Source organism: Microtus ochrogaster, chromosome 7 (genome assembly GCF_000317375.1).
Source record: "Microtus ochrogaster isolate Prairie Vole_2 chromosome 7, MicOch1.0, whole genome shotgun sequence".
NCBI lineage: Eukaryota > Metazoa > Chordata > Mammalia > Rodentia > Cricetidae > Microtus > Microtus ochrogaster.
Window position 1 is genome coordinate 77,771,999 of NC_022014.1, and position 22,978 is coordinate 77,794,976.

General features: G+C 53.2%; 1 protein-coding gene across 1 annotated transcript in view; it reads left to right on the forward strand.

Moving 5' to 3' along the window:
• The first annotated feature begins 36 nt into the window (after nucleotides 1-36).
• The window catches only part of Kif19 (kinesin family member 19), a 26,786-nt gene continuing 3,844 nt past the window's right edge, over nucleotides 37-22,978 (forward strand). The window contains exons 1-14 of the mRNA XM_005350686.2: nucleotides 37-159; nucleotides 1,728-1,808; nucleotides 14,117-14,227; nucleotides 14,933-15,020; nucleotides 15,314-15,450; nucleotides 16,944-17,069; nucleotides 17,393-17,587; nucleotides 18,013-18,159; nucleotides 18,999-19,121; nucleotides 20,560-20,725; nucleotides 21,254-21,428; nucleotides 21,576-21,771; nucleotides 22,208-22,478; nucleotides 22,567-22,688. Coding sequence (XP_005350743.1) covers nucleotides 121-159; nucleotides 1,728-1,808; nucleotides 14,117-14,227; nucleotides 14,933-15,020; nucleotides 15,314-15,450; nucleotides 16,944-17,069; nucleotides 17,393-17,587; nucleotides 18,013-18,159; nucleotides 18,999-19,121; nucleotides 20,560-20,725; nucleotides 21,254-21,428; nucleotides 21,576-21,771; nucleotides 22,208-22,478; nucleotides 22,567-22,688 — 1,977 coding nt within the window. The 5' untranslated portion in view covers nucleotides 37-120. The remainder of the gene's footprint in view (nucleotides 160-1,727; nucleotides 1,809-14,116; nucleotides 14,228-14,932; nucleotides 15,021-15,313; nucleotides 15,451-16,943; nucleotides 17,070-17,392; nucleotides 17,588-18,012; nucleotides 18,160-18,998; nucleotides 19,122-20,559; nucleotides 20,726-21,253; nucleotides 21,429-21,575; nucleotides 21,772-22,207; nucleotides 22,479-22,566; nucleotides 22,689-22,978) is intronic.

A 22,978-nucleotide genomic window follows, 5' to 3' on the forward strand; every position in this document is an offset into this window, starting at 1 on the left:
TGTTGGTTTCGGGTTGTCAGGCAGCGGAGGCGGAAGAGCGACCCGAGGAGGTGACCACAGTGGAGGTGCGTCTCGGTCATGCCAGCTGTCGCGGCCTGAGGCTCTCTACTTGCCGCAATCATGAAGGACAGCGGTGACTCCAAGGACCAGCAACTCATGGTGAGACCCCCCCCCCCACATCAAGCTCCTCCTTGGTCCCCTTCACCAATTTTGAGACCTGACAACTTCACACATAGTGATCACTAAGGACATATGAGAGACAGGAGTCTGAGACTGTGCAGAATAACTTTGCCCAAGTTCTACAGAACAGGTGGCCAGAAGGTATGGTGAAGCCTCCTGAGACTGAGAAGTTAGGACCCCACTTTCCTCTCTCCAAGCAGAGCCTTCTTTGGGCCAAGACTCAGAGATCAAGACCCAAAAGAGACGTGAGCTATTGACTGAGAAGAAAGCTGGGAGTCTCTAGTGAACCAAAGTGCTTAAACCCAGCCAGATCTTGCTTTGAAGGAGGGCAAAGCCACAAATAGAAGGGAAAAAGCCCCTGAAACAGCACCAGCACCAAGTCTGGAGTAGGATATAGCACAGGCTCTGTCCAAATCAGTACTCCATATACTTCAAAGGAATGTTGGAAGCCACTTAGATGGTCCCCAGGATCTCCTGGCCTGTGATGGATGAGAAAATGGCAGGGTAGGGTAGGGGTAGGTCGAGACCAAAGGCAGAGATTCCTGGCTATCAATGGTGGAAGCTGAAGCCACAAGAAGAAGCCTTGGTTCTTGGGGGATCGGTGGAGATTTCTCTCTCCCAGCCCCTAGCCTTTGATCTGCGGAAATGGTCCTGCAGCAGCAGCAGCCAGATGGCAGGGCAATGTTAGCACAATGCCCCCTATGTGGGGAACCTGCTTCTGCAGAGGGAAGCTTGGACCCAGCCCCAGGGGCCAGTCCCAGACTCTGTGGCACCCTCTCTGGCAGTGAGAATGTCTTCTTTGAAAGGGTTTTCTCCAGAACGCTCATTGTCATTAGAGAAGGGGCCTCCCTCCCACAAGGAGATCCAGCCAGGAGGCTGATAAGGACAATCTGACAGGCTGTGTGGATAAAATGAACTGAGAACTTTTGTGTCCACCCAGTATCCAGCAGGTGCCTCTCTTTGTTCAGCGGAAGAAAAAATCTCCCCACTCCCTAACTCTGTTCTTTTGGGAGACACATGTATAGGGTGAAGACCCACCGTCTCTCTCACTGACCAGGAAATAAAGAGCAAAGAAGCCCTAAGTGGCTCTCTCTTAGGAGTGTTAGGATGGCATCTCAAGTTGTTAGGGTGGCAAGGGGAAGACCTCGGTCCCATCTTAAGTTCCAAGCCCTTCCTATCATACCTCACTTGTAGATGCAGACAGGTGGCCCTGGTCCCCAAGGCCCCAGATTTAAGCCCAAGGGAGTGGCAAGTGTTTAATTCAGGCATGTGACTGATGCAGTCTGTGTAGTTTTCCTCCTGGGGTGCAGGGTTTTGAAAAGAGACATAGACTCTGACTCAGCCAGACACCCTATGCACCTGCTGTTCTGCCTTAGGCAATACCCTCAACCACAGTTTTCTTCAGAACCAAAGAGTCAGAGTTGGTTGGATACTGGAGAACACAAGACTGTCGTGGAAGGAATTCAAAGACTTCTCATCCCCCAACCCCCACTGCCACCATGGCCAAGTGTGGTCCTTGTAACCCAGGGCTCTTGTCTTCCTCCCAGGTGGCACTTAGGGTCCGGCCCATCAGTGTGGCTGAGCTGGAGGAGGGAGCCACCCTTATCGCTCACAAGGTGGACGAACAGGTACTTGGGGCTACAGCCAGGTGCTGCAGGGTGGAGGCCTGCTCTGCTTGATTGACACACTTGGCTGGACAGCAAGAGCTCTGTGTCTCACTGCACCCCTGGGTGTGTTAGCCAAAGCATCACCAAGGTTTCTTCTTCCAGGAAGACTTCCTAAATCAACCCAAGGAAAGCTAAAAGTATTTGGAGCCAGGGTGGGTCCGGATCATAGAATATATTTTGGTGTGCATGGTGTAAAACTCTCCCATCTGAGACACCTGCTATCCACAGAGTACGTATTCAGACACCCATCTCGAGAACATGCAAGTTTGGCAAAGTCCTTCACCATCTGCTCCCCGGGTCCATGTCACCAAGATGAGGGAGGGCATATAAGGCAATAATTATTCACAAAGAACCTACAGCATGCCTGGGACTGTGGTAGAAACTGGAAAAGCACTCCAACATGAAAAGCCCCACCCTCCCTGTGTTGCAGAAGTTTTCCCATGGGGAGAGAAGATGAGGCATGGATAAGAATTAAAACAAATGAGGATTTGTAGCCTCAGAGGGCTAGGAAAAGAGGGTGTGTTGCCAGGAGAGGAATAAGGGGCATTGGACCTAGGCTGGAGAGATAGCTCAGTGGTCAAAATTCTGGGGAGTTTGGATCCCCAGAACCCACATAAAATGCCACAGAAATGTTTGTGGGCGTGGTGGCAGTCTTGGAAGGCAGAGACAGGGAACTGGCAGGGTGAGCTAGCCTACAAGAATAGTTGTATCTGTCAGCTTTGGAATGGATTAAGAGACCCTGCCTCAGTGCAGGATGTGGAAGGGTGGACAAGAAGGTGGAAGGGTGATTCAGGAAGAACACAGTAGAAGTTAATATCAGTGTTAGAGTTCCACGTGTACACTGCATTCAATGCACTCATACCCACATCCGTGCACACAGACATACAAACACACAGGACGGAAGGAAAAAGAACACGATGAGGAGAAGTAATGATGAAGCCAGATGCGATGGTGATGTCTGTAATTCCCACACACGTGAGGCTGAGGCAGGAGGATCAGGAATCCCATGCTACCCTGGACTTCAAGTCAAGACCCTGTCTTAACTGGAACTGGAGTGTGTTATAAAGAAGAAAGCTTTCTGGGTGGTGGTGGCGCATGCCTTTAGTCCCAGCACTCAGGAGGTAGAGGCAGGCGGATCTCTGAGTTTAAAGCCAGCCTGATCTACAGAGTGAGTTCCAGGACAGCTAGGGCTACACAGAGAAACCTTGTCTTGAAAATAATAATAAGGATAATAATAATAATATTAATAATAATAATAAGGTGATGATGATAATGATAAAGAAATCTCAAGAGGGAAAATTGCAACCAGAGGGACTTACAGTGTGCAAGACCCTTGATGTGCGGCCGCAGTTCAACCGCGTCAGTAAGAAAAGCTAGCGTCGCTCAAGGAGAGAGATAAGAGGTAACATAGGTGACATGTGACACAGATAGGGCCCAAACCAAACTCTCAGCCAACGTGGCCAAGGTGCCTGTCTTGTGTTTGTTTGGGTAGATATTCCAAAATTCAGGTACTAGAGTGGGAACTGGAATGGGTTTGGTGTAAAAACCTGACAGTGACCCTTGCCTGTGCCCAGAGCTGTATTGCTGGGTACTCTGAGTGCTGGGCTCGCTGGTTGTGCTGTGGGACAGGCTCTGGGTCAGGGAGCATTGAGTGGAAGCTGCAGAGTTGAGAGAGGCTGTGTTCAGATGCTGCCCTAGGCTGGGTCCTTTGGGCTGGGCTCAGGAAGCCCCAAATGATTTTTCTCCTTTGCCCCTTTCCTCAAAACCCTTTGGGAAAATAGAGGTGTCTGGAAGAGCCCTATATGGTGAACAGGAGCAGAGAGAATGTATGTAGACAGCACAGGAGCCTCAACTCTAAGTGGGGAAGACAGTCCAATGTCTTCTTTTCCAGTGGTTTGTGATTTTTTTTTTATGTTGTTTGTTTGTTTGTTTGTTTGAGACAGTGTCTCACATAACCCAGACTGACTTTGAATTTACTTTGTAGCCAGAGATGACCTGCTCTTCCTGACTCTTCTTCCCAAATGCTAAAATTACGTGTGTGCACCACCATTCCCGGGTTATGAAATGCTGGGGATTCAACCCAAGGTTCTGTGCACACTAGGCAAACACTCTGCAAGACTTTTTTTTTTTAACTTTTATTTTTATCCTAAGAGTAGGGTTGGGGATCGGATTCATGCATATCATGGTGCATGTTTGGGGTTCAGGGGCAGTTTGGGGAACTGGTAGTCTTCTCCCACTTGTGGCTCCCTGGGATCAACTCAGATCATCAGACTGAGTAGCAAGCAACTTCGCCACCCACTGAACCAAGGCAGGGTTTCTCTGTAACTTTGGAGCCTGTCCTGGAACTCACTCTGTATACCAGGCTGGCCTCGAACTCCCAGAGATCTGCCTGCCTCTGCCTCCTGAGTGTTGGGATTAAAGGTGTGTGCCACCACCACCACCTAGCTTGAGCTGTCTTTCTAGTCCCCACAAAAGGACTTCTTTGGAAGGTCTTTGCTTGAGTCTGCTCAGTGCCTGGTGCACAGGAAGAACTCCATAGATGTCAGTCTGGTCCGTAGAAAAGGAGGTCCCCAGAGCTGCTGTGTTGGCTGTTGAGAGGGGTCGGCTAGAAGGGGCAGAGCACTTGGGAGGAGAAACCTCCTTCTAGACAAGGCCACTCCCTATTTGTCCATCTCCCTCGGAGGATATCAGGTTCACGGGTTGGGACAATGGTGTCTCTTTTGGCTGTTCCTGGCTCCAGGCCACCTTGGGGGTTGATCAATACAAAGTGATGGGAACAGTCCCTGTTAAGTACCCACGCCTGTCAGACACTGGCTCCTTCTGTCTACGAGGGCAGAGGGAGGGTCACCCAGCCCGGCTCTAACCTACTCCAGGGAGCTGCACTTCCCACCAGGCCAGAGCTGGGCCAGCCCGACAGGCTGTTCTTTGTCAGCTGTGGCTCTTAGAGCGCTGTCTAAGCACAATGGCACAGGGCTCTCCACACCGCCCCCTGCACACTCTGCCCTCAGCTCCCCAGAGGCTTCCAACCGGATTAGTACAGGAGGGCCTGGCCCAGAACCTGTCGCTGCTGCCTGGGAGTGGCTACAGCCTCCTGAGTAAGCTGTCTCTTGGCACACAGGCCATGGCAACTAGGTGTTTAAGACATGGAAATCCAAAAACCAACATGGAGGAGAAGCTTCACTGCCTCCTGTTCTGATCATCCCCCTGGTCCTATACCTCTCCCAGAACCTCGCTGTTCATCTGTCCCTCTCCAGGGATGCATGGCGCAGAGGAAGGCTCAGGGCTGTAACTCAGACAGACCAGTTGTCTCTCTTTTCTTCTCATCACCCCTTCATCGTAGGGCGTGATGGCCGGGCAGTGGGTGAGCTGGGAGCTAGCCCAGGACAGAATGGCAATAGTGATGTGGCTGGGCTCCTGTGGCTAGCACAGTGCCCTGCCCCACTGAAGAAGAGGTCAGGTAGGATGCTTATCTGCTTTCCATTGCTCCCTGGGCTTTGGCTGTCCTGGACCATCTGAGAGGCTCGCTGAACCAACTCCCTAGGGGCTTGCATGGTAGATAGGTCCTACTTCTTGCTTCCTGTCTCTCCTCGGAGCTGAGTGGGTTCCTCTGTGGGTGTCATCTCAAAGTGAGGGAATCCAAGGCTGTCGTACCTCTCAGGAGCTCAGCCAGCTCGTTGATCATCAGCAGGTAGTCCAAATTTCCATAGCCCACATGTCAGTGGGTTCTAAGGAGGAAGAGGTGGAGGGGACTCAGTTACTCACTGATTTCAGCCACTATGAGGGGTCTGAGCCTGCCTTAGGACTCAGCATATCCTTTTGGGGTCATCTGGAGCTTGGTGGGCTGTAGCAATGAGGTTTCTCAGAAGAGGGCATGCCAGCAGGCAAAGAGTCCCTGAGCATCAAGAGGCCAGGGTGAGCCAAGGGCTGTATTTTAGTTGTTAGGGTGCTTGCCTAACTCATACAATGTTGTATATTCAATCCCCATCAGCACAGAAACCTTACATGGTGGCACACCTGTACCACTGGCACATAGAGGTAGAGGTAGAGGCTGGATGATCAGAAGCCCATGGCCATCCTTGGCTACATAACAAGCGTGAGACCAGCCTGGGCTGCATGATGAAACCCTGTCTTATTAAAAATTAAAACAACAGAAAGAAAGATAGGTAGACAGACAGATAGAAAAAGAAATGGAGGAAAGAAAGGAGAAAGAAGAAAGGAAAGAAGGAAGGAAGGAAGGAAGGAAGGAAGGAAGGAAGGAAGGAAGGAAGGAAGGAAGGAAGGAAAGGGGAGGAGGGGAGGCAGGCAGAGAGCAGGCCAATGTGTGTCTGGATTCTGGGAAAGTTGAAGCTGGTCTTGGATTTGTCAAGGAGCTAGCTCCAGTGACTTCCAGGCTTGAGATCACAGAGTCCTAGTACAGTTCAGGACGGTGGTCTTCGTGCCTCTATTAGAAGAGTCTTCATCATAGGGTCTGTGCACCATGCTTAAACATGGCACCTGTCCTAAGGAAGGGGGCATGAGAGTTACTTTTCTCAAAGGCTGAACTGTGGGGTGGCTTCTGGGCCCAGGGTTGAGTAAACCCCTGCCTGCCACCACGTTCATTTTCTACACCAAAGCTCTCTTCACTCCCCCGTGGCTGCCTTCCAGTGGGTGCCCTCGGTGTGGTAGGGTCTCCTGCCTTTACAGCTCCTGGGGTAAGATGGATCCTGTAGCCAGAACCTCCCAAGGAAACCAAGAAAGCAGAAGGGGCCTGGAAAGTATCCCAGGTAGGGGTGGAACTCCGGACAAGCAGCCACCTGCTCCTCCCACACACCCCTCCCAAAGCCTCCTCCCAGCCCCCCAGACTGTGTTTATCTGTAGGATTTATATGTATAATCCCATAATTAGCCCTTGTCCAACTGCCTATTTCTGGGGTCCTGCTGGCCACACAAGGGCTCTCCAGGAGGCCCGCAGAGGGGACAGAACAAGTGAGGGCAGGGAAAGCACAAGGAGGGTGACATGGGGCAGAAAGGCTACAATGCTGGGCCTGGGGCCCAGCCATGTCATTCCTGGCTGGGTGCCTGAAGGCTGTTAATGACTCCCGGGGCCTCTGCCACCTGTCAGAGGACTAGAGAGTGAGCTGGGTTCCATCTACCTCAAGAGCTATGGAGAGGATTATAAGTGAGTCCAGGAATCCATTGTGAAAGATAAATACAGTATAAAGTAACAGATTCCAGAGGTGAGCTGGAGCTAGCCCAGAGGTGAGCTGGAGCTAGCCTGCTTGCTGCCTTGGGCAAGGTGGGCTATGAGACTCCATACCATCCATATAGAGGCTCCCAGGCTCCGTAGATCCCTAAGAGCGGAGCATAGTGGGTAATGAGCAGGGGGTAGTACAAGTTTAACTACATCCCAGGCCATCACTGCTTCCCATTTCTCTATCCCATTGTATGTCCCTGTGATTGGATCATAGTCTTCATATCTGGTTCTTCATGTCTGGCTTCATTTCCTTAGTATGATGCTTTCAAGGTGTATGAATATTATAACTTGTATCAGAACGTCGCTCTTTTTCATGACTGCTCATATTTTAGAGGTTAGACAAACCATAGCTTCTTTACCTGTTCAGCAGTTGACGGGCATTTGAGTTGTTTCTGATTCTTTTGGCCCTGGTGGATAATGCTACGAGTATGCAAGGGCTCCTACACTGGGATGGGTACCAGGAGAGGGTGCTTGTTTCGGCAGGCTTGTGGGCCCACCTCTCCAGAGATTTTTTTTTCCTGCTGGATTTTTTTTTAATATTTATTTATTTATTATGTATACAATATTCTGTCTGTGTGTATGTCTGCAGGCCAGAAGAGGGCACCAGATCTCATTACAGATGGTTGTGAGCCACCATGTGGTTGCTGGGAATTGAACTCAGGACCTTTGGAAGAGCAGGCAATGCTCTTAACCACTGAGCCATCTCTCCAGCCCCTCTCCAGAGATTTTAAGTGATTCCGGGTGGTACCTGGGAAATCTGTGATCAGCGTTCCTTGGGGGTCTGTGATAAAGCAATCAGCAGGCTCCCTGAGAGACACATTAGACTACCTTCTAGGTCACGCCTCCCATTGTCTGAAGCCTCGGGGTTCTCAGAGTCCTGGAATCAGATGGGGTCCTGACTAGTACATCAGCCAGATGTAACTGTGCCCTCAGCAGCTGCCCTGGCCTTGGTGATCTTATGGGCCCAGTGGTGATCCTGGCATCAAAGTCTTCTTTTTAAGGCCTCATGAGTCTCTGCATCTACAGCTAGAAATGTGACCGGCAATGGGCGTCTTCATTCACAGAAATCCAGAATCAGTCTTTCAGGTCTGATAGTCACCCAGAATGGGGGTTCTGTTCTACTTCCACCTGTCAGTCCTGTCAAAGGGACTGTGCACCTGGATCTCTGGACTGAGGATGAAGCCAGGGGCAACCTGAGACTTCCTGAGTAGGCCGGAGTGTCAATGTGGCTTCCTGTGTCATGGCTTAAGTCCAGACAGTCCTCCTATACTTCCAACTGGGCCAGATTTATGGCCCCACAAAAGTGATGTCTCTGGCTCAAGGCCACATGATGCATTGTCTCTGATATCTGAAAGGAGCACCTCAAGCGATGGATCTAGAATTCCCGATCATAGCCAGGCTGTGGTGGCGCATGCCTTTAATTCCAGCACTCAGGAGACAGAGATAGGATTTCTGTGAGTTCGAGGCCAGCCTGGTCTACAGAGTAAGTTCCAGGACAGGCTCCAAAGCTACACAGAGAAACCTGGTCTCAAAAAAAAAAAAAAGCAAAAACAAACAAACAATCAAAATTCCTGATCGCATCTGCATTGACCTAAGAGCCGGGCCAGAGTGAAGACCTAGTTGCGGAGGCCCAGAGCTGCCTGGCCCACTGCTGAGTTAGACCCAAGGGCTGCAGAGCAGCTGAGCCCAGAGGGAGCTTCATGGTGTGTAGGTGAGCACCATTCAAGTTCAGGCTGACTTTCACCCATGTGGAAGTGAGCTGCCACTTCCTTCCCTTGCCATCTCTCACCGATGTCTTCAGTAAACTCTCCTGGCCAAGAGCAGAGAGTCCCTGGTGCCCGTGCACACCTTTGTGCTTTGGGTTTTGGCCACACCCACTTCTCTGAGGCAGGATAGCTGTCTTGAGGGATCTGTACATGAGTTTGCAATGTGTAAGAAAGTGCATGGGGCTGTGGTTTCAGTGAGTTTATTGTCCCACAGGTCTGGTACCCAGAAGGCTGCGCAGACCCCTCTGCTGGGCTCATAGGTGGCCATGTCTTCCCTGCCTCTCCCTATCACCTTCCACCTAGGTAGACCAGGCTGGCTTCAAACTTCCTGTGATCCTCCTGCCTCTGCCTCCTTCATGGATGGCAGGCACGAACCATGAGGTTTGGCTCTCTGGCACTTTGTGACTAGGTGTTCACGGTGGCTGGGCTGTGGACTACATTAAATTGTGATCTTAGCGGAGCACACTGGATTAGATGCAAAGTAGTTAGGTTCCGGGGCCCAGACTTCTCACCCTCAGCCCATCCCTGTTGCTCCCAGAGAGTGACTGGACAGGCAGCTGTCAAGGGCAAATGCCCACTTTCTAGGGGTTAATTGTGCTCTCCATCTCCACCCCAGATTCAAATGTTGGAGTCCTAACCCCAGGACCTTAGTCAGGGCTTTTAAGGAAATACATACCCATTGATGTGGTTACCTAAGTGAGGATGAGGTCACGCTAAGAGTATAGTGGTGCTGGGTGGTGGTGGTGGCGCACGCCTTTGATCCCAGCACTTGGGAGGCAGAAGCAGGGGGATCTCTGAGTTCAAGGCCATCCTGGTCTACTTAGTGAGTTCCAGGACAACTAGAACTATACAGAAAAACCCTGTCTGGAAAGAAAGAAAGCCATAGAAAATGAGAACGCACATGCCAAGCCATTAGCAAGGTGCCCAGAACACCCCAAACCGCTTCCAAAGGCAGCCTTCTTTGGCAAACGTCCTCAGGCATATGCTGTGTACTAGTCAGGGTGACGTTCAGAGGGCCATTGTGTGCTCACAGCAGGCCCGGGGTCTGACTGTGAGGATGCCCAGCGAGGAAGACCAAAGGCGAAACGCCAGGCTTTCCTTCCAACCTGCATTTCTCCCTAAAGACCAAAGACCATGTCTGCCATCTCATCTTTGCTTGCTCATGTTTTTCTCTAGAATGTTCTTCTTCCACCTCCCCCCGACCCTGCCACCTCTCTTGACTGTCTCCTGCTCATTCTTGAAAATACAACACCAATGTCATCCCTTCCAGGCTGTCTTTCTGTCCTGGCAGGGCTGGATGGATTTGGGGGTCTCTCCTCTCTACACCAGCTCTCTCCTAGTTCTGAATCTGAGAGTCTCAGGTGCAGGACTCCAGGCCTCATCTTTCAGTTTCTCTAAGGCCTTTCCCATGTCTGGGGTACACACTGTAGGGGCTTCTCAAATGAGTTACACTGGTCCAAACACCCCAAGCCGGTCTCCGTGGCAGCCCAGGCTCCCTGCCCAGTCCTCATCGGCTCAGCCTTGCTTCACCTGGTCAAGGGGCACAAGGGCTCCATTGTGTGCTGCGGTGGCCCAGAACAACAGTGATATTCTGGGGCTTGGTATGGGGGCCGGAGTCCTGACAGATGGAGCCCAAACAAAGCCCTCATTAAGGGGGATTGAGGGTGACAGGTGGGGTGACAGTGCTCTGATATAGGAGCTTTCCAACATCAAAGAAACTGGGTGTCCAGGTGAACTTGGCAATGTCTGAAAGTCATACCGAGGCCATCTGTTATGGTGGGTGACACCACATACTGTTTGCTCTCCCCATCCAAAGCCCCTTGAGGCTCTGTGTCCAGGGGAACCCCAGTCTCCAAGATGAAAGTTCTTATAGCTGGCCCTGCTCCTGTTGCAGCCCTTGGGGACCCATGCCAGGGTCCCCAGAGCCAGGGTTTGTCTTCATCTGGGTCTGAAGTCTGAGCGGGGCTCAAGCTGTTGATAGCCTGGGACAGGGATCAGACCCTACTGGGCGGGGGGGGCTTGGAGGGTTCTGGGGCTGATGCCCTGAGGAGAGGCTGGTGGCTGAGGGCAGGTGAGTCCCTAGGGAACAGTGCAAGCCCTGAGCTTACAGTGGCTTCCAGCCTTTGGCCACCTAGGAGAGGTCATGTTGGTGGTCTTTCCCTACCCAAAGGCCCCACCCAGCCTGTCTGTGATCCTTCCCTCTAGCTAACTCACCTGCAGCCCCGTCTGATTCACAGAGACTTCTGTCTCCTGGGGAGTCACCCTCCCCTGGAGAACCACAGAAGGGGCCCTGCAGTTGTCTGAGGTTTGTCAGGGGAGTTCAGAGAGCCCAGGTGCAGGTTGCTCCAGGTATCGCATGCGCGGTGTGCATGTGCGTGAGTGCGTGAGTGCGTGCGTGCGTGCGTGCGTGCGTGCGTGCGTGCGTGTGTGTGTGTGTGTGTGTGTGTGTTGGGGGTGATCCCAGGATATGAAATGTAGAGAGGAGTCTGCTGGGAATCCCAAGGCCCTTGTCCTCCTAAATCCTCAGGCCTTACTGGAGGACTTGAGGGGTCCACTGAGGACCTCCTAAGCTCCTGGGTTCACTTGAACATATAGGCTGGACTCATGCAGCCTCATCTTCACCCTCATTACCAACCTCCGCTGCCTCTGGATGGCTCTCCATGCCTGGCCTATTCACAAGGCCTTTGGAATAGTCATGAGTCTCGGCTGTCCTACTTATCCCTGTGAAAGGTGGAGTGGGGCATAGCTACTGTCTCCGCCTTCTCCTAATTGGCCTGCACCAGCCAGCTCCCTTCCCTCTTGACCCCTGTGAGGACTTACCATCATGTTCCCTAAGGCGGAATGAGCACCCAGAACCCATGTGGGAGTAGTGGTGGGTGGGGGTTGGGGGGCTGTCGGGCAACGTAGACCATGGAAACTGCCAAGGCGCCCCACAAGACCCTGTGGCAGCAGAGGAAGCAGGAGAGGTTAGGGAAGTTTCAGAGGATGAGCTGGTACCACCCTGAGAGCCAAGTGACCAGAATCCCCCACTCTGCCTCTGCCGTTTCCAAGCCACGAGATGCCAGGTCGAGAGTAATAATGAGAAATTCACGTTGAGGGGCTCAGTAAAGACCTGGTGTTGGTTGAGTGTGGTGGTGTATGCCTGTCATCCCAGCGCTCAGGAGGCTGAGGCAGGAGGATTGCCCTAAGGTCAAAGTTAGCAGCGCTACAGACAAGACCCTGTCTTGAAGAAAAAATAAAGAAATAAACAAACAAGGCTTTTTAGTGTGCCCTAAGTTCGAATGTTGGTGTGCACCAGGAGTGATTGGCAGTGTGCACTGGGAGTGAAGGTGCCCCCTCTGCCCTCCTTGCCCCCACTCCCAGTAGAGGGTGGATTCTGAGGCCAGCCACCATCTAGCCCCTGGGAGCAGCCCCACCTCATTAAGTAAGGACCATGGGACGGCTTATCTCCCCTGGCTGTCTGGCAGAGCCTGGTGTCTAGGGAACCATGCCCAGCACTCCAGGTGCCAGGCATCTCTCAGGGGGCACCAATGTTGTGTAAGGGAGCCGCCGATGTTGCCACTCTCAGCCTGTCTTCTGTTTGTTTCATTTTTACCACCCTACGTTTGATAGCAGGGTCTTGGGGTAGGGCAGTTGGTGACGTCCCATTGCCTGCCTCCGTGCCCACGCTCCCTCTTCATGACTCTTTGAGAGAGGATCCCTGAGGCTCGACGTGTCTTACACACTTTGTCTCATGGGCTCTGTACAGCCCTGAAGGAGATTACACCACCATTTCCTCCCCTGGGGAGGGGACTAAGGCTCAGGCAGATCCTCATGCAGACATGAGGTCACTCTGCTAATAAGAGGTAAGGCTAGGATTCAGAGTGCGTCCCTAGTATCACCTTATACGCCTACTCCCTTTGTCCCTGTGTCCTCCCCTGAAACTCAGATACCCCCTAGAGTACTTGAGTGTTTTCTGACGTTTCCTATCTCAAACCCTACCCTAGACCAGGAACCCCAGCAAGAACTGAGCCGTTTGCCTGTATTCCTGCTCAGAGCCCTCAGCAAAGCTCAGCACACTGGGACCTGGGCAGATGCCTGGGCAGAGAGGAGTGGGCTCAGAGATTGTTCTTAGAACATGGGAGGAATACTGCCAGCCCCGTTCTATGCCGAAATGCATGTGCACACACACATACATAGAGTACAGCTACCCCAGCACTCCAGGCACCGGTGGAACCCCAGGCTAGGGTCCTGTAGTCAGTCTCTCTCTCTCTCTCTCTCTCTCTCTCTCTCTCTCTCTCTCTCTCTCTCTCTCTAATCCCAGGTCCTGGCCAGGGATGCAGTTATTTTAAGTTCACACAGGAGGGACTCAAGGCCACCTGCTCTTTTCACATGTCACCCAGCTGTCAACAGCTCTTTGCCTGCCTTATCCTACAGTGGAAGCTGGTCATGGAGGACCACGCAGGGTCCAAGAGCCACAGAGCTACAGAGATGTGGTTACGTCTGCTGGTTTTGCAAGATAGTGGTGGTGGTGCCTGCCTTTAATCACAACACTTGGAAGGCAGAGGCAGATGGACCTCTGAGTTCAAGGCCACCTTGGTCTACTGAGCAAGTTTAGGATAGCCAGAGCTATACAAAGAAACCCTGTCTCGCGGGGAGGAGGGAAAGAAAGAATCTTGTGGTTTGGAACCCAGGCCCTGGGTTCTGAGTTCTGTCCCTCCACAGGCTAGTGCGTAGCCTGGCTCCACAGGCTAGTGCGTAGCCTGGCTCCACAGGCTAGTGCGTAGCCTGGCTCCACAGGCTAGTGCGTAGCCTGGCTCCACAGGCTAGTGCGTAGCCTGGAAAGGGCCTCTGGGCTCTAAATCCCTCACTCTCCGGTGGAAGCACGAGCCGTGCTGCTCCTGAAGTGGGATAAAGCGAAGCTGCGGTAGAGATGGGAGTGTTGTGGGCAAAGTGAATCTTGTCACAAAAGATGTGTCATGACAACCAGCGGTGTTGCTGTTCCTCCTTGGGTAAAGGCAGCACAGGAAGTGGCACTGTGGTTAGTGGAAGAGGCCTTGGATCCGGGGTTCCCTGTAGATCCCAGCCCCCTCACACACATACACACACATACACACCATTCTCTGCTGCCTTGGGATAGCGCCATCTTCAGGGGACAGTCACTCATCACCAAGGAGGCTTTGTCTCCCAAGCACCCAGACCGAAGCCCAGAGAGCAGATAGTGCCGGGAGAGGTCTGCACGCGGTGGGGACTCCAGGTGACTGTGGTCTTCCTCCTCGGGAACATTTGCAGATGGTGGTTCTCATGGACCCAATGGAGGACCCTGACGACATCCTGCGGGCACACCGGTCCCGGGAGAAGTCGTACCTATTCGACGTGGCCTTTGACTTCACTGCCACCCAGGTGAGGGGGTGCCTGGTCTGGAAACACAGGAAAAATCCCATCTACACTTCGCCCTGCCAGGAAGGATTCTCAGGGGACCCTGCTCACCTTTTCTCCAATATTCACTCAATGATCCACTTTCTGGAACTTTGCCCGTTTGTAAAAGTCTACACGTATTTACACGGCCTCTCACCTGAACATTTGCACCGTCTGACACCACATGACACCTGTGCACCTGCAAGACTGCACACTGGCTTTCTGTAGAAACACTTGTGGTTAGCACTCACGTGCCAACTTGCATAGCGTAGCCGCATGCGCTGCTCCACAGCTGGCCTCTGTGGGCTGGGACTGTGAACCCCATCTGGTATGGAGAGAGCAGGTGTGTGGGACAGACTCAAGAAAACTGACACCCTCCTAGGGATCCCATCTCGCCCATCTTCTGGATGCTCTCAGGAGCTGACTCTGCACCCTCAGAGCGGAGGTGGGGGTGGGGGAGCCACCTGCAAAGGAGGCTTCTCCGGTGTCCTGAGTCCTCTTGCAGGCTGGTGTCTCCCCTGAGGGGTGTAAGCAGAGCCTCCCTTCCTCCACTGCCTCCACTCAGCTACCTCTAACTTGGGAGTCCAGGGACAAACACTTCACCTCTTCAAAGCCAGGACCTGCGTGGGGGCACCTGCATCTTGCCCTTGTCCTGTCTCAGACCCCCAACAAGTCTCTTCTCCCCTGTAGGAGATGGTGTATCAGGCCACCACCAAGAGCCTCATTGAGGGTGTCATCTCTGGGTACAATGCCACTGTGTTTGCCTATGGCCCTACAGGTGAGGAGGAAACTCGGGCACAGACAAGGGCTGCAGCACCCTTATTGTCTCCCCTGAGAGCCAAGTACTTCACCCTCCATCCTGAGTAGGGTCAGGAATGGAGCATGGGAATGGTCCAAACCTTGCCTCGCCCAGAAGCCTCCTGCCACAAAGACCCCAACTCCTCAGCCGTCTGGGAGGGTGCATCCTCACGGACAGCTCGGGTTTCCAGAAATAGCTCCCCAATAAGGCTTCACCCCTGCTTCACCCCCGCCTGGCCCCTGCCCTACCGACCACCAACTTGTCCAATCCAGGCTGTGGGAAGACCTACACCATGCTGGGCACTGACCATGAGCCAGGCATCTATGTTCGGACCCTGAATGACCTGTTCCGAGCCATTGAGGAGACCAGCAATGACATGGAATATGAGGTGTCCATGTCCTACCTGGAGGTAAGTCCCCACCAAGCGTGGCTAGGAGGCTTAGAAGATAGGATGGCACCTCCCTAGAGCCAGTCCCTGGCAGTTCAATACTGGGGTGCTCAATATGCCTGCTCCCCACCCCACATCTATAGCATTAGCCCCACTTGATAAAAGTTAAGACTCAAGAGTCAGGCATGGTGGCGCACGCCTTCAATCCCAGCACTCAGAGGACAGAGGCAGGCCAGTCTCTGAGTCCAAGGTCAGCCTGGCCTACAGAACAAGTTCCAGGACAGCCAGAGCTGTACAGAGAAACCCTGTCTCAAAAACAAAAAACAAAAAACAGAGACACGGAGAAGTTAGACAACTGTCTTTGTGGAACACAGTGATGACAGAGCAGGGATGCCAACTTGGGACGCTGTGACTACAATGTGGTATTGCACTTCACAGTAACCTGGGCAGCAGGCAGTTGGGCTACCATTCTCAAAAGCTCACCTTGCAGCCAGGCTGTGGTGGCACACACCTTTAATCCCAGCACTCGGAAAGCAGAGGCAGGTGGATCTCTGTGAGTTCGAGGCCAGCCTGGTCTACAGGAGCTAGTTCCAGGACAGACTCCAAGGCTACAGAAAAACCCTGTTTCAAAAAACCAAAAAAAAAAAAAAAAAGCTCACCTTGTCCTAATACTTTGAGGCCAGTGTTTAAACCAGTAAACCAGTGGTTCTCAAACTGTGGGTCATGACCCTTTGGGGATCAAACAATGCTTTCACATGATAATAACATACATATACATATATAATACACATATATACACATACAATAATATACATCCAGATAGATATACATTTAGGTATTAGATATTACATTATAATAACAGTAGCAAAAATTACAATTATGAAGTAGCAACAAAACTAATTTTATGGTGGGGCTGTGACTACAACATGAGGAACTGTAGTAAAGGGTCGCAGCATCAAGAAGGTTGAGAACCCCGGCCTTAAGCAAACATTTTCCCATTAAGGACTTCATGAGTTGAGAGATGATCACAGAAGTCGGGGTGGGTGGGGGCGTAATCTGAGCCAACAAGCCAGCCTCCATCTGGCTCCTCTGAGAGCTGATAATCTCCAGGGTGCTGGCTCAGAAGGAATGGTGAGGGGAGCAGCCAGCAGGTGTTTGCTCAGCCAGCTGGGCTTGTCTTGTTTGGGGGGAGGAGGACAACACAGCATCAGAAGCAGCCTGAAGGTTGCCCAGCAACAAGCTGAGCTCCCTCATCTGACCAGGGATCAGGTCCCTGTGTCCAGCCCAAGACTGCAAGGGGGAGCCTCGCGGGGGGGGGGGGTTCCGAAACCCCCTGCAACATTGACTTGGAAGCCTCTACCATCATGGAGAGGGAGCAGTTCCCCCAGCTAGGACTTCTCTCATACACGGGGCCTGGGCTCCAGCAAACAGAAGCATGTAGTCCTTCTCTTAGGGTGGAGGGGACCCCATGACTGCTCCTTCATCTCCCTCCCCCTTTCTCACTGTCCCATCAGATCTACAATGAGATGATCCGGGACCTGCTGAACCCCGCCCTGGGGTACCTGGAGCTGCGGGAGGACTCCAAAGGAGTGATCCAGGTGGCCGGAATCACTGAAGTGTCCACCATCAATGCCAAAGAGGTAAGTCTACAACAACTGGCTAGGGACTGTGGGCAGGACCATCAGGCTAGGGACAACAACTGGCTAGGGACCAAAGCCAGGGAGCTCCTGGGAGAGAGATACCCTGAGTAGTGGCAGGGGAAGTCACATCACCCGTCATGCCCTAACACCCTCACCCTAGTAAGTAGACAGGCCATACCGTTTCTCCATTTACACAGAGACCTGTCCAGAGAGAACTGTCCAGGCCTCCTAGCCCACCCTGGGAAGCTAATAGGTTGGACCTCTCCAAGCTCAGGCTCCTCTCTACAGGGCTCCCAACAGTCACCTGCATCTCTCCTTGCCAGATTATGCAGCTGCTGATGAAGGGGAACCGGCAGAGGACCCAGGAGCCCACAGCTGCCAATCAGACGTCCTCCCGCTCGCACGCAGTGCTGCAGGTGGCAGTGCGCCAGCGCAGCCGGGTCAAGAACATCCTGCAGGAGGTGCGGCAAGGCCGCCTGTTCATGATTGACCTGGCCGGCTCCGAGCGTGCCTCCCAGGTGAGGCCTGCTCCAATGACACAGTGGAGTGAGGGGTCCCCAGAGAGAAGCGATTGATTGGCAGGGGTGATGGCCCTCCAGGGGAGGCCAGATTTTGGAAGAGGAAGGATGTCAAGGAGAGGTTAACTGGATGGGGCAGTTGGAAAAGTAGGGTGTCTCAAAGATGTCAGGATACAAATGGCGTCCCCAGAGTGAGGGGCTGAGCAATGGACCTGACATCTTGAAGGGATGGGCTGCTCAGGGAAGAGGATGAGGAGAGGGAAGAGCAAAGCCTCCTTCCCTGCCATGACACCTCTACCTTCGGGGACCTCAGGAGCGAAGCCATGGTCTACAACCAGAGTCATTGGGGTGTTGTTGGGTAGCTGAGTGAAACTTCAGTAGGTTATCCCACAAGGCTATAGTCATATCCCCTGCTGTCTCCCCAGACACAGAACCGGGGACAGCGCATGAAGGAGGGAGCCCACATCAACCGCTCTCTGCTGGCCCTGGGCAACTGCATCAACGCGCTGAGCGATAAGGGTGGCAATAAGTACATCAACTATCGGGACAGTAAGCTCACCCGGCTCCTGAAGGTACCAGAACAAGCTGGGCCTGGGCGCTGACATCAAGAGTGGGCCTGCCAGACCAAATATAAACAATGTACAGCTATTCCCTCTCGGATTTCAGATGAATCACCAAGTTCATTATGCATCAGTAATGCCTCATGCAATGTTTGAGGCTCCCTTAAGCTGAAACAGTCCATGTTCACTGTTTATCTGAAATTTGATTACAAGCAGGTGCTATCTATATTTCTGGCAATTCTCACCAAAGCACAGGTAGAGAGTGAAGAAGAGCTGTGCCAGGATCTCCTCCCAGGGCTATGAGTCAAAGAGAACCTAGATTGGGGGCCTTTGTGATGGTCAGCCTTATAGCCAATGAAGCTGCATTTTGGGGCCACTTACTCATGGCATGGCCACTCTTTGCCTTCAGTTACAAACACAATATCAACAAGTTCCCAAGCCTTGCTGGGTTCAAGGGCTTCTTCCCACCAGGGCTAAAACCTCCCCGGCGGCTTTGTGAGTTGGGAGGATTACATTTACAGATAAGGAAACTGAGGCACAGACAGGTTAAGGAATTTCCCTGCCGGCTTAAACTTTGTGAGCTCTGAAAACAAGATCCCAGCTGAGGCCTGTGGCTTGTCACAAGGACCTGTCACGAGGACCTGTCATGAGGACCACGTCCACAAGCCAGGGCAGTGGGGATAATTGAAAATGAGCACCACTATATGCACGTGTTCATGTCGTGTGTGCATGCATGCATGCCTCTGTCTGTGTTGTGTACATGTGTGTACACACAGGGAAGGTGTGGCACACAGCCTTGGGGAGCCTCTGGGGGAAGTGGCCTCCAGCACGTCACATCCCTGTCCCCGCAGGACTCACTAGGGGGGAACAGCCGCACAGTGATGATCGCCCACATCAGTCCAGCGAGCACTGCCTTTGAGGAGTCCCGGAATACCCTGACCTACGCTGGCCGAGCCAAGAATATTAGGACTCGGGTGAGGACCCTTGGACTACCCCCAAGGCACACCCTCCTGGACTGAGATTTGAGGTCCTGCGAGGATTCTTGCCAGCCACGCCTCTCTTTCTGCACTGACCTCGTTAGCCAGGCCAACACCACCCCAAGCCCTATTGCCTGCATCCCCAGCCCCAGCCTGCCTGGAGCCCTTGTTCCCCAAAGACCCTCTTCTGCCTCTCACTCCAGGCTTGCCCCCATCCCATCCTTCTACCTTCCCTGCCTCTTCAGAGGTTACTCAGTCCTCTGTATGTCCAAAGCATGTCATCACCATAGTCACGATAAAAGGCTCCCTTAACCTAGTGCCACTCTGAGCGCCGTCACCCACTGTCCCGTTTGACCTCAGAACCAGGCAGGAGTTACTGCTTCCCTACCATACAGTTTAGGATAAGGAAGCTGACGGACATTAAATGACTTCAAAGCTAGTTGAGGACAGCGCTACAGGAGCTGAGTCTACCTGGCTTCCAAGTTCACGGTCAAACTCATGTCCCCTGGCCAGGAAGTCAATCTTAGCCTGCATGGGTATCGGGGGAAGAATGACTGATTTTGAATGAGCCGTCTTCCAATACCTACAACTCCCCCCGACATTGTCATGCAGCCTCCAGGAACTTCAGGGAGACAGGCTACATGATTATAGTGAATACTGCAGCCCAGTATTAGAGGGCAGACACAGGAGAATCAGGAGTTCAAGGTCATCCTCGGTTACACAATGAGTTCAAGGCTAACCTGGGCTACATGAGACCTATGTTTTTTTTTAAAAGCAAGTAATTATTTAATTGATGCTAACAGTAGGTGCCAAGGCAAGCGAGGGAAAGGAGAAGTAGGAATGAGCTGGCTGTCGTGGGTATGGAGAGACCAGCAGAATTGCCTGGCTAGAACAGGGCACTCACACAGAAACAGAGTCCAAAAAGAAAAAGAAAATCTCGGGGCCCGAGTGATGGTTTAATGGTTCAGAGAGCTTGCTGATCTTCCAGAGGACCTGAGTTCAGATCCCAGCACCCACATCGGGCATTTAACAATTGCCTAGAGTTCCAGTCCCAGGGGACCTTACCCCTTCTTCAGGCACCCATGCGCACACGCACAGACGCACACGCATACACATAAAGTAAAAGATAAAATCTGGGGGCAGGGAGAGAAAAGAATCCAAGGGGCAAGATTTCAATACCCTGTGAAGGAATGAGCTCCTTAGGCAGTAGGGAGCCACTGAGGTTGAAGAGTAGGCTTGGAACTTTAGGGTTACAGGTCTAACAGAGGCACGCAGAAATGATAGGAGGCTGTGGGGATTGGAGGCAAAGAGGACAGACATTGCTGTCACTGAAAAGGACTGGCAAAGGAGAGAAAAGAGAAAGGCGGATCCCACAGGCAGGCCTGGCTCCTGGGGAGGCCATACCCCCTCATCCCTCATCCTGGGCTCCCGACAGGTGAAGCAGAACCTGCTCAACGTCTCCTACCACATCGCTCAGTACACCAGCATCATCGCGGACCTGCGAGGCGAGATCCAGAGACTCAAGTGCAAGATCGACCAGCAGGCGGGGCGGGGCCAGGCCCGGGGCCGCCTGGACCGGGGTGACATTCGCCATATCCAAGGTATGCACATGCCCCTGCAGGTCTGGAGGTGAGAGCATCTCTCAACACCCCTCTCCAGGCGGCCTTATGAGGTTCTAACCCTGGCTCCTCTGGCTGAGCGGCCCTGGAGCCGTCCCCTGTGATATGGGACCACACCTCTATTTTGCAGAGCTGTAGATGGAATGGGATGGTCTGAGGAAATTACATGGGAGCTGCCCTGTGGGGCCCAGAAGGCACCACTCACTGAGGCTTTGGTTTCCCAAAAGATAGCAGAGAAACAGGGATACCCTTTTGTAGTCGACACAAGGATGCTGTGAGGGCTAGCACAATCTTAGTTTGTGTGGAAGAGCAAGAGTCGTGGGGCTGCAGTCTGAAGATGCATTATGGGAGGGTGTGTGTGTGTGTGTGTGTGTGTGTGTGTGTGTGTGTGTGTAAGGAGAGGAATCTAAGAAGCTGGAAGTGGAAGCGGTGGTCTAGGAAGAAACTGGGGGACAGAGCCCCGGGTCAGCTTGGGCTGGCCCCTGTGCCGACTCCACTCCCACTCCTCAGCTGAGGTACAGCTACACAGCGGGCAGGAAGGGCAGGCGGAGATGGGACAGCTTCGGGAGCAGCTCATCGGCGCCTTCCACGAGCAGATGGATGTACGGCGGCGCCTGCTGGAGCTGGAGAACCAGGCCATGGAAGTCCAGATTGACACCTCCCGGCACCTACTCACCATCGCGGGGTATGCTTTCCCTGACCCGGGACCCTCCAGCCCCACCCCAGATTCAGGTTTGTCATGGAGGGAGGAGCCTGGAACATAGAAACACAATGCCCTGCCCCTTGAGCCGAATCTTGTGTGTATTTCTCTCTTGGCGGGGACGGCTGGCAGCTGGGAGCATGAGAAGTCACGTCGGGCTCTCAAGTGGCGGGAGGAGCGAAGGAAGGAATCCTACACCAAAGACGACAGCGAGAAGGACTCAGACACAGGAGATGAGCCGGATAACCTGGAGCCACCAGAGGTGGCGTCAGCTCGGGAAAACATCGCCGCCCTGGTGGGCGAACAGAAGAAGCTGCGCAAGCAGAAGGTATACGGGGTGGGGTAGAGGGGTGGTTTGGGGGCGGGGGTGTGGTCAAGAGGAGGGGCGGAGACCAGAGAGCTCAAGCCACAAATCCTGGGTGACCTTGCTGAGTTTCTACATCTCTGTGTGTCTCATACTTCTAAAATGGGAGGGCCCATGATGGTGCCCGAATGGAGTCTCTGGAGACAGTTCTAAGTTAATGCTTGGCATAATACAAAGACTAAGGACATGGTAGTCAATATAATAACAGATTTTTTTTTAACCTTCTTTGGTGGAAACAAAAGGGCATGGTTGAATCAAGTGGGCACACAGGTGCCGAATAGTTTGCGAGACTATTTGAGGGCTGGTCTGGGTCTGGAGCGTCCCTCAGAAGGCCTGAGGCCAGGGCCTGGCTGGGCAGGTGGGACTAGCCTAGCGCTGACCTGTGCCGCGGTCCCCGCAGCTAGCGCTGGAGCAGCGCTGCCGGGAGCTGCGAGCGCGGGGCCGGCGCCTGGAAGAGACGCTGCCTCGGCGCATAGGCTCCGAGGAGCAACGCGAAGTGCTCAGCCTGCTGTGCCGCGTGCACGAGCTGGAGGTGGAAAACACCGAGATGCAGTCGCACGCTCTGCTCCGTGACAGTGCTCTGCGCCACCGCCGCGAGGCCGTGCGCCGCCTGGAGCAGCACCGCAGCCTCTGCGAGGAGATTATTCAGGGACAGCGGCAGATCATCGACGGTAGGGCCAGCCCAGCACGGGCCTGGAGCATTGTTTGAGGGACCAGGGGACCATGCCGAGCTCTCAGCTCCCCTTCCCTCACATACAGACTTCAATCTGGAGATTCCCCGGCACCTGGAGGAACTCTATGAAGTCTACCTTCGGGAACTGGAGGAGGGCAGCCTGGAGCGGGCCACCATCATGGACCGCGTGGCCTCCAGGGCTCTACAGGTGGGCGCTTGGACCAGCCTAAATTCGCTGACATGGGGATCTCATGAAGCCAACCAAGTTCCAAGAGTTGGCTTCTCCCTCTATCATATCTCTCTCTCTCTCTCTCTCTCTCTCTCTCTCTCTCTCTCTCTCTCTCTCTCCCTCCCTCCCTTGATGGAGGAAGGTCATTGGTTGATTAAATAAAGAAGATGCTTGCCCTGATAGGTTAGAACGTAGGTGGGAGGAGCAGAATGCTGGGCGGAAGAGGAAGTGAGCTCAGAGACTCAACAGCTCTCCTCTCGGGGGGCAGA